The sequence below is a fragment of the Fusarium venenatum genome (genome assembly GCF_020744135.1).
Source record: "Fusarium venenatum strain MPI-CAGE-CH-0201 chromosome Unknown EDB82scaffold_1, whole genome shotgun sequence".
In the NCBI taxonomy this organism is placed as follows: Eukaryota; Fungi; Ascomycota; class Sordariomycetes; order Hypocreales; family Nectriaceae; genus Fusarium; species Fusarium venenatum.
In genome coordinates, this window is record NW_027072129.1 from 8,426,768 (window position 1) to 8,439,455 (window position 12,688).

The 12,688-nt window shown below is 49.8% G+C and overlaps 6 protein-coding genes across 6 annotated transcripts; 3 read left to right on the plus strand and 3 right to left on the minus strand.

Moving 5' to 3' along the window:
- Positions 1-13: 13 nt before the first annotated feature.
- Positions 14-3,509, minus strand: EDB82DRAFT_88417 (uncharacterized protein). Its single transcript, XM_025728055.2, has 2 exons — positions 3,289-3,509; positions 14-3,235 (listed from the first exon to the last, which is right to left on the minus strand). Exon 2 carries the CDS (start codon positions 3,214-3,216, stop codon positions 208-210), a length of 3,009 nt encoding a protein of 1,002 aa, XP_025588483.1. The 5' UTR covers positions 3,217-3,235; positions 3,289-3,509; the 3' UTR covers positions 14-207.
- Positions 3,510-4,976: 1,467 nt separating this feature from the next.
- Positions 4,977-5,951, plus strand: EDB82DRAFT_521530 (uncharacterized protein; the record flags this gene model as incomplete). Its single annotated transcript, XM_065609083.1, has 2 exons — positions 4,977-5,778; positions 5,851-5,951. The coding sequence occupies 2 exons, from the start codon at positions 4,977-4,979 to the stop codon at positions 5,949-5,951; spliced, it is 903 nt and encodes a 300-aa protein (XP_065465819.1).
- EDB82DRAFT_88492 (uncharacterized protein) lies at positions 5,951-7,559 on the minus strand. Its single transcript, XM_025728033.2, has 3 exons — positions 7,045-7,559; positions 6,059-6,966; positions 5,951-5,983 (listed from the first exon to the last, which is right to left on the minus strand). The coding sequence occupies exons 1-2, from the start codon at positions 7,312-7,314 to the stop codon at positions 6,106-6,108; spliced, it is 1,131 nt and encodes a 376-aa protein (XP_025588481.1). The 5' UTR covers positions 7,315-7,559; the 3' UTR covers positions 5,951-5,983; positions 6,059-6,105.
- On the minus strand, positions 7,540-9,519 carry EDB82DRAFT_490532 (proteasome complex subunit Rpn13 ubiquitin receptor-domain-containing protein). Its single transcript, XM_025728022.2, has 4 exons — positions 9,238-9,519; positions 9,110-9,179; positions 8,566-9,055; positions 7,540-8,364 (listed from the first exon to the last, which is right to left on the minus strand). The coding sequence occupies exons 1-4, from the start codon at positions 9,286-9,288 to the stop codon at positions 7,806-7,808; spliced, it is 1,170 nt and encodes a 389-aa protein (XP_025588480.1). The 5' UTR covers positions 9,289-9,519; the 3' UTR covers positions 7,540-7,805.
- Positions 9,520-9,586: 67 nt separating this feature from the next.
- On the plus strand, positions 9,587-10,932 carry EDB82DRAFT_490536 (uncharacterized protein). Its single transcript, XM_025728011.2, has 4 exons — positions 9,587-9,746; positions 9,821-9,860; positions 10,072-10,469; positions 10,525-10,932. Exons 1-4 carry the CDS (start codon positions 9,707-9,709, stop codon positions 10,752-10,754), a joined length of 708 nt encoding a protein of 235 aa, XP_025588479.1. The 5' UTR covers positions 9,587-9,706; the 3' UTR covers positions 10,755-10,932.
- A 279-nt stretch (positions 10,933-11,211) lies between these two features.
- On the plus strand, positions 11,212-12,493 carry EDB82DRAFT_88593 (DNA replication complex GINS protein PSF1). Its single transcript, XM_025728000.2, has 3 exons — positions 11,212-11,381; positions 11,444-11,964; positions 12,020-12,493. The coding sequence occupies exons 1-3, from the start codon at positions 11,355-11,357 to the stop codon at positions 12,111-12,113; spliced, it is 642 nt and encodes a 213-aa protein (XP_025588478.1). The 5' UTR covers positions 11,212-11,354; the 3' UTR covers positions 12,114-12,493.
- Positions 12,494-12,688: the final 195 nt, after the last annotated feature.

Here is a 12,688-nt window from a genome sequence, read left to right on the forward strand (position 1 = left end):
ACTTTGCTCAGTCTAAATCCAGATACCCAAAAGGTAGCCGTATATACTACAGTACCTGGCAGCTTGAAAGGTCATTATCATCCCGTTGACATATTTCATCGCATACATGACAGGACGTAAACCCATTAGAAAATACCCAGAAAACAAAACCTAAAACGCCGTACAATGACTCACAGAGTCTTCTATGCAGAAAGGGGAAAAGGAAGTTTAGGCTCCAGGATCAGACTGAGGAGCTTTGCCCTCTTCAGCTTCAGCTTCGGGGGCTTCAACAGGCAACTCCACATCCTTGACGGGGTGTAACAACATAGGAGGCAGACACATTCTGCCCTCACCACCACGCATATTGCCGACTCCCTTGCCATTCTTGCTCTTATCCTCAATACCCTCAAACTCCTCACCACCGTCGTTGTTCACTCGAAGGCCCAACCAGCGGCGGTACATGTTTGGCGCAAAGCCTGAGTTGTAAAACCATGAGAGGCCATGCATATTGTGCTCGCGGTCGCCAAAGATACTGGTGCGAGAGCCACCGCTTGTACCATCACGACCGTTGTTGAATATTTGAGCCATATAGGCCGGAGGCCAGGTTCGGTCAACATAGACGGGGTGGGGGACTGAAACAGCCTTGTAGCCGTGCTGCAGAGCAACGGTAGCAGGCCACATCTCAGGGAAAGCGAATTGTTTCTTGAAGGCAGTCATCTTGTGCATGGTTGTCAAAAGTCGGCGAGACATGCGCGCAGTGGTGATGATGTTGGCGCGGCGAGGAGGAAGGCCCTCTGATCGGTTGAAGCCTGTGATGTCATCCTTTAGTCCCCAGGTTGTACCCTCAGGGTTAAACATGGGGTTGAGAGCAATGTAATCAGCTTCCTCGCCAACACCCCACTGGTAGTGGTCCTTCTCGTACGAGGTGGGAGCAACGGGATCATTGCCAGGCTCAAACCAGTCGTCATCATCCTTGGGGCGAAGAGGTCCCCAAACAGTACGATGGCCCTTGGTGTCTTGGTCAGGAGTCTTGCCGTCAAAACCAGGAACGCCCTTCCACACATTGTCGGCACCAACAATACCCATCTGACTCTGAACACGAGACATCTGCGAGAAATCCTCCCAGGTGCCGTGGATGCTGGGAAAATAGAAGCGGGAGTTGCGCTCCCAAAGACCCTTGCGGGGCTGAGCCTTAGACCAGTTCTCGAGCTTGCTGAAAAGATCGTAGTAGTGACCGGTGTAGCGCACATCCATCTCCCACTGCCAGAAGTAGTCGTACTCGGGGTGCTTGTGGGCGAAGTACTGCATTGCCATAGAAAGACCGCGGTAAACACCGTGAACAGGTAGATCGGGGCCACGAGAGAAGTGGTCGTAGATGCCCTGGTAGAGAGCAAGCATCTGAGTCTCTGACCACAGGGTCACAAGGCCTCGGAACTCTTCAGGAATGGACTCTTCGATACGTTCTTGGTAGATTCTTTCGTCTGCCCAAACAGGATGGGCGGCTTCATTCTTGACCTGGACCAGCAGATGGATATCATAACGACCGCCAGAGGTGATGGCAAGCTCAGTGATGAGAGATCGAAGGTGGGCAATATCATCCTCGCGCCAGTTGTACTCGTCCCAGCAGCGCACAACGACAGCTGTTCGTGACAATCCGGCTCCAGATGCCTTAGGCGACTCGGTCTTGGGGACTTCCGGCACATCGTTCTCAGACTCACCATCGTCATCGGAATGGGGCTTCTCAGGTTGAGACTCCTTGGTACTGGTTTCTTTAGGCTTTGGCGTTTCAGACTTGGAGACCTCAGCAACCTTGGTCGCCGCAGCCTTTGAAGTGTTTACCTTGGACTCGGCTGTCTTTAGTTCGTCGACCTTGGAGACGTTGGATTTGGCCTCCTCAGAGCCAGTCGGCTTGGGTTGTGCTGCCTCAGTCTTGGCGGTTTCGACCTTGGAGGTAGCAGTCTCCTTTACAGTCTTGGGCTTCTCTTCTTCGACGCTTCGGCGTTTGAGGGTAGAGCTAGGCAGAGCCTTTGGCTTGGGCTCATGAGCGAAGAATCCATGAGAAATCTGAATCTTCTCGGGCAACCCTTTGAAGCGAGCCTGATTGGTTTTGAAGCAGCGTCGCTGAACATCAGCCCAGTCAATCTGTCGATAATCAACACGGGGTATGTTCTCCCAGACAGAATCTGAGCCCTCCTTCTGGCCATGTTCGCCAACGCTGAGGCCACCATTGCGTGTAGAGTAGCCGAATCCGTAAGGACCATAGCGGCCGTAACGGTCGAAACAAATATCCTCGGGTAGGTCCAAAGCCTCATAAGATCCGATGGCGTGCTCAGGGAAACCTTGCGGACGGCCATTGTAGTATCGCAGCTCAGGGACTCGGACTGTGCCGTCAGCATCCAGGAAACATTCCTCCATGTCTGTCTCCTTGGTCTTGTTGGTGTAGCCACTCCAGTCGTTGCTCTTGGGATGCTTGCTCTTAGTGGCTTGAGAATCGTCTTTCGGCTTATCCTCCTTTGTATCCCTAGAGTCGTCCTTGGACTTGGATTCATCTCTGGTTTCTTTCCTAGGAGCTTTGGTACCTTGAGCCTCGGCTTCAATCTCTTCGGTAGCGGCCTTGTCGGTCTCGTCGCTGTCCTTATCCTTGTCGCTGTCCTTGCCGCTCTTGATCTCGTTTTGCTTGTTCCAGTCGTTGCCTTCACCTAACATCTCAGGTTCGTTCTTGACATGAGGCCACTCAGGCTTAAGCTCATCGAAGTTAACCAAGGTCTTGAGTCCGCCATAGTATCTCTCCAGGAAAGGGAACTTTTCCCAGGCAGGTGGTGGTGGTGGTGGTCTGTTGCCAACCTTGCCGTTGGCAACCTTCCAGTTTTCGACCTGGCTGGCGCGCACCAGACTCAGAACCATAACAATGATCAAGGTGATCACTGTGCAGAACAGGTAGCGGGTGACCTTGTTTGGTATTCGGTAGGGATACACTTTGGCAATTCTCCTTCTGAGGGGGAGGGGCTTCTTCTGGTGACTGGGGAGCATCAAGAGTCCGCTGTTTGCAGATCCTGATGTATGTCTTGAAGAGCCCGCTGAAGAGCTCTCGGGTGAGTATGGCTCATCTTCATAGTCGCTGTCCTCATCGGAGGAGTAGTCGTCGTCTGAAAATCGTTCTTTGTTTGGGGAGTTAACTTTTTGGTAAAGTGGGAGCTTTGGCTCGCGTGGTCGCAGAGGATTCGTTAGTAACCCCATGATGGGATATGATTTATGTCTGTGATAGTAATGTTAGTAGGCATGAGAAGAATTGGGAGTTTCAGAACCAACCCTTTCACCTGGACGGCAGGTTCTCTTTTGTGATATGTACTCCTAATTGCTGAAAAGGAATTTATAACGCTTAACGAAAAGAAACAATTAAACTGAATGGGATATCAGACTGCTATAAGAAAGTTGTCATGAGGAGCAGAAAGTGTTGAAGGGTGTTGCATTGCAGCTGTTTAGACCGCTGGTTGACCCATGGTTCGAGCTCCGTCATTCGTTGGTTTGTTTTGTTACGGATCCGTTTGTTGCTGAGCAACCTCCAGCTTAGGCTCAGATACCAACGGACACAACGTCAGCTATCGATGGCATTACGGCCTTAATTTGGAGCAACCAATGAGTAGTAGTTATAACTGCAATTCAGTGTTCTGCGGGCTCTTCGATTTCAATTCGTCTTCTTTTGACTGACTTTACTAAGCTGTGTCGAGGTCAACGCATGGTTAGCCGACTGGAAACTCAACAATTAACGAGTCAGTCCAAACAATTCGCCTTCGTCGAACGATAAACCAAGAAATCATTGAAAGGGTCCGAAAAAACAAGGAATTCACGATAAACCGCAACAGATCTTCGTTGAGGGTTCATACTACTGAGTATGAATCCAGGTATGTCGTTGTTTAGATAGCGCCTAGATATTCCGCTGACCACCATCTTATCGTCTTGTCCAGGGTAGTCTTGGCAAACTTGGCTTACATGGCCTCAGGGTATCAGAAAAATTGACCGCTGGGAACATAAGAGACGAAACTAGTAGGTTACTTTATGCCCCTTAGAGTGTAGTTCTTAGACTACTTATTTTTATACCATAAGGCTTCGGAGGCCTTTTTTCTGGTACCCCGTAGCACGGTTGCATACTCGAGACTAATTTGCTGGGTGGAAGATCCGAGTGAAACTATGTCATGGCTGAGCGGCGCATTGGATCCCAGGAAGGAAAGTTTTACAAAGGTAAGACGGCACCAAAGTAAGACTGTTGATCGGATTCTCAAGCTTTCAATTGAACGTCATGCCCCGCAGGAGGCTGCAGCATATCAATTCGCTAGTAGGTAGCCTCCAGTGTCTCAGCCATACAGAGCCTGTGCTTTCAAGGTTTGTTTTGTGCCTCGTGACTTTGTAGTACTGTTTTTGTGCAGAATAATTATTCAATGGATAGTGCCTCGACGTGATATACCTAAAATGGGACTCATTGTCAGTCTAGCATATGCTGTTCTCACATTAAACTTCACAAACGGTGTAACTCGTCGACGAGAATTACAAAGGAGAGGAGGCAACTGCAATAAAAGTACCAATTGCATATGGGCGTAAATTGGTTGGTCCATGGCTTCTCGACCATTTCCTAGCTTATGATCCTGGAGGGCCATCATATGACGATCCCCTCCTGTCGTCCCCTTTCACCGTCTCCAATCCTTGGTTTCCCTTCTTCCCTCCTCTGTTTGCGAGATTCTACTGTAGTGAGCTCCGCATATGATACGAGGATCAGCTGAACTTGGCTTATCTTACCCCAGATTAAGTTGCAAGCTTGATCATTGTCAATGCTTGTATAAAGTTGAGAGAACCTCCTCTGGCTCTCACATCAATATCACATCACACTTACACGGCCTCCTCAAGCTCCCCACATATCCTACCAACCACACTGCGGGCGATATTGTGGTTGGAAGCCCATCTCATATTGTTCATAAACAATATAAATCAACATTTTTCTGAAAATGTCATCCGTTGCAATCACTTCCACAGAGACGCTGGCTTCTCCTCCCCTCCATCTTCAGGGTGAGACGGAGTTCGAGTCACTCAAGATTCCACATGCTCTTCGCCAACAACCCATCTCGGTAACCCTCGATGGCAAAAACATATTTTTATCTTCCGTCACTCTTGTCTTACTTATTCATTTTCTTGACGCATACCATGCCCAAGCTCTCGTCGCTCTCGTTCCCGTTGTCTTACTGATTCATAACGATTATGTGAACTTCCTCAACTTAGGCCCTGGTGGTACACCTTCAACCTTTGCTGGCTACCTTCGTATATCATGGTTTCGCATTTGGGCTCTCAGAAACCCATACGATGCACCAGAACCTGATCCTCTGCGCCTCCCAACGTCAGGCATCCTCCGCCGCCAACGACTCCCATACCGCGCAGGTCCACGCCCTACTGTTGCTGGAATCGCTCCTCAACGACAACTCGACCAGCATGGATCTCCCGAATGCTATCGATCTGTCCGATGGTCCATGGCAAAGCTGGCAAGTCATAACCCAAAGAAGTTCGGCACTGAGAGGTCGTGCGTTGAGAAGCATGGCTTAGCATTGTTCGCTAGACATCCTGTACAAACAAGCTGTCAGGGTGAGATCTGCCACATTCATGATTCAGATCACTCTATGCACATGTGTCTGCACCCTGATGATATCAGAGAGGTGCTAGAAAAAGGCTGGGGCCAAAGACATCCACTGGCTTGGACAGGCCGGTTCATCAAGAGCCCAGTCTCCCCAGATTTTGTATTGGTTTACGCCCCACGAGGTGAGACTTGCTTTCAGGCAATCGGAATATATCCAAAAAGTGAAGAAATGACTGACAATAATCTCAAACCAGATGACGAAGAGTTACAGGTGATCTGCAACATTATCGAGGCTGCTATATGGTACACAGTCGCCGAAGAATTTGAAATGGGCATCAGTCCTAAATCCATGTAAAAGTAAACCGAGTTAGGTGTACGAAAGGGAACCTGGACTTGTTTTGAGTTCTGAAAGTATTACATAGGGCTGTTTTTGTGTCTAAACTTGAGTTATGGGTATCTTACATTCTAATCAGATATGTCTTCCAAACGTGTGTTGGAACTGGACGCTTCTAGTCCGAGTCCCCATGATTCTCCTCATCCTTTGATTTATTGAATTTTTCTTTTCCTGTTGCCAAGAAAGCCTCCACCGTTCGACCATCAAATCGTCTCCCATGCATGAGATTGATGCATGCGCGGGCTGATTCTGCATCTTTAAACTTGACCGAGACAATGCCCTCAGGCTCTTGGTCAAACAGCACGACGTTCGTCACTGTCCCCAGCTTGGCGCATTCTTCTCGGATATCCTCTTTGATTTCCAGCAGAGCAGCAGGGTCCTCCTCGAGCTCTTCCAACGTGAACATGTGCCGAAGAATCACAAGCTTGTCCCACTTGGTCGCTGCCTCCGGCTGTCCCGGGTACGGCAGATCATCATCCCAGTCAGCCAGCTTTGCATCCAATTTCTGAGTTTTCTTGATAATCTTTTGCCTGTCGCGGTTGTTCTGTGGCTTACGCTCAGCTACGCCGTTGCTCTTCTCCCCGCCAGCACCAGCTTCTTGGTCGTATTTAACCTTTTTGTAACTCGAATCAGCAGCTTGTACTTTTATCCGTCCCTCGCGTGTGCCGCTCGCAGTGACTCTGAAGTCTGTGTCATCGAGAAGCATGATGGCCATCTCGACACTTTGGGGCTTGAAGAAGACAATCAGAGCATCGCCCTTGAAGTTTCCATCGGCATCGTTGTAAAGCTTGATTCGCGGTGCACCGCTATCGATTTCTTCCGCAATGACTCCGCCCTTTCGTGAGAAGAGATCGTGGACTTCCTCGACAGTTGTGTCGGGAGGTAAACCAGTTACATAGACAGCTGTGTTTTGCCTGGGTTGTGGAGGTGCTTTTTGCTTCTTGTTTGGCCGTGAAGGTTTGGATGGTTCGGGAGTCTACTCAGAAAGTTAGTTAATGGTTCATCGACCCACGCGCAATAAGACTGCCAGAATGAAGTGGTGATGTGAACACACCTCAGAGTCCTGACCCGATCCATTTTTGCGCTTCCTTGACCCGTCCTCTGCAGCTTCGTTGGAAGCAAACTCAGCGAAATCGTCGTACGCATCGGTTACTGGAGGTTCCAATGGCTCCTCGTCCGCAAGAATCCATCGCTTAGAATCGGCGTCAAATTCGTACTCGTTGCCATCGTCATGAACCGCGATGAACTTCTTGTCGAGCTTAGAAAACGATATGCGATCATCGCTGTCGAATTCGCGAGGGTCTGTAGGGAACGGTAGATCCATCGCGAAAAATATCAGATCTTTGACGAAACAAAAGACAAGATGTTTTGGTAATGCGACTGGAAAATCAAGGTCGAGGCACAAATTTTGGGTGTTAACGAGCTAAGTTATGATAGCTGAGAACACTCTGGGGCGCGCCGCTGTACGTCAATATGCGTCTCTAACTCGGTCTTGACTCGTGGCCGGGCGTCTGGGCAACAGTTCAAAGCCCCACTAAGAACTTGGTACCTACAACCGCGAACAGTATGATTTATCTGACAATGTTGAAGTGCATGCTTTATTTATTTATTTGGCATCCAAGCTTAAAGACACCAAGTATTAATGAAGGAGTCTGTTCATGTTTCTAGAATACCTGGGAGGGAAATAAGACCCAGCCTTCAACCGTAAACGCCAGCGACTGTATAAGCATCCACCTTTATCAGAGTAACGTCAGACAACGCCATGATAGATGCTTCAGGAACATACGTACTACCTGTTAGGTAGACTCATCCAATTCATTTCTTCTCCTCCTCAACAGTCTTCTTCACACCATTCACGAATGCCTCGACAGCCTGACCACCGCCTAAAGGCATGCCACTACCCCGTAGATATCCACCATCCTGCACCTTGACACCAAGAGCATCAGCAATGCTGGGCAAACCACCATCGCGAATAGCCATGGTGAGGCTTGCCAGAGCCTGGTTGAACTGAGGACTTCGCAGCACCTTCTTCAACAGCGTTCGCTTGTCGTTGAGCGAGAGGGATGCCTTGGCAGCCTCCACAGTCGCAGTTGGCGGGTCTGATTTCCCATCAACAGCACTGGCAGAGTCACTTGCAAGAACGACGACAGCAGGCGGGAGGAAGCTGATCAGCGTATCGGCAAACTCCTCAGGGGCTGAGTCGATCATCGGTACCGTGATGGAGGTAGGGAGCAGGTGGTTGAGGTATGGGTACGCTTTATCGGCGCCTTGTTGCTGTTGCTGTCCGCCGGAGAGGCCCGACTGACCGCGAAGGGAGTCTAGGAAGCTCCTCACAGCAGCAGAGGCATCGGTACCAGGGGCTGAGGAAGAAACCCTGAAACCACGTCAGCGCTGTCACATTTCAAAGTTGATGCCATAGATGGAGCGCCAGGACTCTAGTTCCCAATTCTCCTCTCGTAGCGAAGAAAACTAGCTTTATACAGATTAATCTGCGGTCCCAGATCTAGGTCTAAACTCCAATTCCATCATATGCACGCATGCCGTTCTGTTCAACCACGCAAAGGGAATCACCTACGCTCTAGCACCATCCGCTCCACCCTCTCGCGAACCCTCGCCCTCCTCACGGACATCTCCTCCTGTAGCATCAGGTCCCGCACCTCCGCTACCTCGTTGCTCTCGGGGGCGCTGGTTCTCGGCGTCCTCCATGGCCTCGTCCTCATCGTCATCTTGGTCATCGTTGCGGACAGTAGCCATTTCCTCGGCCACCTCAACTTCATCGCCCTGTAGCAATCGATGGACGATGTCGCCGATCTTACGATCACGAGGACTGTAGTAGGCTGGGTCTCCGTTCTCGCTCTGGGGCTTTGACTGTAGCCAGAAGATGTATCGTTGGGAGGACGACGAGAACTTGAGAACAAAAATGCGGCCATCAGTCTTGGAGGTGGGTTCAGAAGATGTCGTGGATTCGTAGGGAGTAAAACTGCCATCGGTGGGAACCATGATCAGGTCCAGCTCGGGGTTGTCGAGTGGCTCGCTGCGCTTGCGCCAGCAGAAATGCACAAGATCTAGTTTCACCATCAGTCAGAGTATCAACAGCACCAACGAATTTTTGGACCTACCATCTTCGGAGTATAGGTAGATGTAGCCAGGCTCAGATTGCGGCTTCACCTTGTAGGGCTTGGAGGAGGCCTGTAGAGTCAAGTTAGTGGATGCAACTAGGATCTCGAGCGCGGGTGAGCTGTCATACATCAACCTCGCATTGGCCGGCCTTAAATGTGATGATTGGTGAGATTGGCATATTGAGTATTTACTGATTGCCAAGGGTAGAAAGAATTGTGGTCAGTAATGTTGAAGGTGACTGTAAAGGTGTTAAAAGGCAACTTTGGTTGACAAGGCTGCAGAAGCTCTTACGTCGTCAAGCTGTCGAGTGGTGTGTAGTCTGGCAGTTACCTAACAGAGCTCTAGACCCACCTTCATCTTTAGCCCATGACGCCCAGGCTTGAAGGTCGGTCTACGGACGCAATTAATCCGCTACAGCCTCCGCCCCTCAGTTGGACTAGCAGGGTGGCCCAGTCAAAGCAAATTAGGTGAAAAATCTCATAAACCCCACCTTGGACATCGACCAGACAACCCAATTTCTTTCTCGCAACTTTCCCAGCTCTACAAATACCCGACCTTTCTCTTCTTTTCCGACTCAACTCTTCACATCCTTCAAAATGGGCTTCACCGACCTCCTTTCCGAAACTGGAGCTCACGGTATGTCCCTGGCCTGCTATTTCTGCGCCTCTCGTTTCCGCGCCATGGACATGGACACTGACAGTTGAACTCAGTGCTCAACAGCTGGTTGAGCACCCGCTCTTACATTGTCGGGTATGTATTTCTTGCCTTCCAACCTTCCCTCGCCTTTCCCCCCTCGATAAAAAACTTCTGTGATGAGACAAATTGGTCCGTGTTTCGGAGGTGGACTCAAGACCCGCCGTTTGACGAAGCAACAAGCACTCGTGCAACTCTGAGTTGTTTTTAAACACACTATTTTCACTTCTCGACTGTTTTGTCAAGACTTTGTGCTAACATGTGTCAGCCAATCTGCCTCTCAGGCTGATGTCGCTGCCTTCAAGGCTCTCTCTGGCGCTCCCGACGGCCAGAGCTACCCCCACGCCGCCCGATGGTACAAGCACATCGCCAGCTACGAGAGCCAGTTCGCTACCCTCCCCGGTGATGCTTCTGCTCCCTACAGCACCTACGGTCCTGGCACCGCTGAGGTGACCATCAACCCCGCTCAGGCCCCTGAGAAGGCTGAACCTGCTGCTGCTGCTGCTGAGGAGGACGACGACGTCGACCTGTTCGGCAGCGACGAGGAGGAGGATGCTGAGGCCGTCCGCGTCCGTGAGGAGCGCCTTGCTGAGTACCGCAAGAAGAAGGAGGCCAAGCCCAAGACCATCGCCAAGTCCGTCGTCACTCTTGACGTCAAGCCTTGGGGTGAGTTTTTATTTCCCACTCCACCAATATAAGTTTTTATGCTAACAATTTATAGATGACGAGACTGACATGGCTGCTCTTGAGGCTGCCGTTCGTTCTATTGAGAAGGACGGTCTGACCTGGGGTGCTTCCAAGCTCGTCCCCGTTGGTTTCGGTGTCAAGAAGCTCCAGATTAACCTTGTTGTCGAGGACGAGAAGATCTCCGTCGCCGACCTCGAGGAGGAGATCCAGGAGTTCGAGGACTACGTCCAGTCCACTGACGTTGCTGCCATGCAGAAGCTGTAAAAAGCCTGCATTAGCTATGTCAACTTATGATGAGGCACGACGGCGAGGATTGATGACCAATGGGATCTTATGATTTTCAAATGAGCTACGTAAAGGTGGAAAAACATCATGAATCCTACCCCTTCGCACCAAACATAGATGAAAAATAAAAACAAAAAATGATAGAGCACAACATAAGAATCCTGTAATTTGCTTGAAGCCAATGAAGATTCTGCCTGACACCACAACCAGAGCAGAAAATTCTTACCCCGCCACCATTATTATTTTTAGGCTTTTGATGTTGATGAGGGGCAAATCTGCATAAAAGCTGCATCTAGATGTGCATATCGTTCTATACCATGTGATGGCGGGGTAACTAGTCAAGACTTGGCGAGCGCGTTGATGGAGCCACTAGTCGCGGTCAAGTTCATCCTGGACAACGCGACACTATTTCATTTTTGATGCTACCGCCCAAGTGAAGATGTCATAGCCCGGAACGTAACTAGACCGCCATTCTCGGAATACCATACAAACTTTGTGCCTTTTAAATCGATGACAGTCGGGATATGCAGATAGACAACATATATACTTGAGCGCACATATACTTGGGCCAGCCGCACCATGTACGGAGACTTGGGCAACAAGCTGGTATTCTTCCTTTTGCAGCGCACCGCACCGCACCTGAAGCCAGCTCTGACTCTTGATAACAGGTCCAACATGCCAAACGAACGCAGAACTTGGCGCATCTACCCCCATACCAGACCGAGATCGTCCGCGCCGTCACACGCGAAGTGAGGGACCTCGACAAAGATGTGGGAGAACTTCTCGAGCCTTTCCAAGGTTCATTCGACCCCAGCGCCGACCAGGCAGTTGCATGTACACTTCTCGTGAACCATCTATCGATGCGAAGGAACAAAAGGTGTTTACTTGCCTACCACCGAACACGGACAGACAAGCTGGAGGAGATGGTATGGAATGGGTCAGATGTGTTTGATTTGTCTGGCCAACAAGTACGAGATGCGGGCGCCTCTGGCACAGGGAGCAGCGGTGCGACGAGTAGCAGTCTGAGCCCGCAAGAGGAGGAGTACGTTCGACAGTATAGCGACCTCTTGGCCGCATACAAAGGTCAATGGACGGATATCGATCTTACGGGTAGCCTGGAGCCGCCGCGAGACCTGTTCATCGATGTACGGGTCATCAAGGACGCTGGAGAGATCCAAACAGAATACGGGTGAGTTACACGCAAGCGGATATTGAGTGCCCCGACAATTAGCTAACTGGTATAGGTCTATCACTCTGACCAAGAACAGCCAGTTTTACGTCCGCCAAGGAGATGTCGAAAGACTTATTGCACAAGGATATCTGCATAAGCTTGGTTGAGGGGTTTGGTAATTTGTCAGACCTGCCAGATGATTTGAATGATCATGACTTTTGTGTTGTTATACCCTGCTAGATAGCATTGATACGGTCACATGTAAAAGCTCTGCCATATGATTAGGCAACTTTTATTCCACCTTGTTGTCATTATTTCGCAGATATAGTTCCGATTCAATCTGCAAGCCACAAGAGACAATTAGCTCTTAGGGATGAAGAAAACGACTTTGTGCTTTGGGGACAACATGGTTCAGTCATTTCATGCCATCTTCGACCCGCCCAGGCTATTTATTTTCTGTACTCTAAGCTTAGGTCGTAAGTTTTCTGCCATCCTCTAGGTAGGTAGCCTCAAGCTTGGAACCCCATTCTCCCTTCAAATGCAACCCTCACGAGGGGTGTTTCTCTCAGCGTCGTTATCTCGATCAGTGTGTGGATACCATGAGGTGAAGTAGGCAATAATAAACAAATAGCGCCTTGAATTGGATAGAGTTCAGCCCCAAACCAAAAGGCAACATGTGAATTTATTAGTCTGAGTAAACTACTAACTGATCCATGCTTGATACAGTCCAGACCTAGAGCTC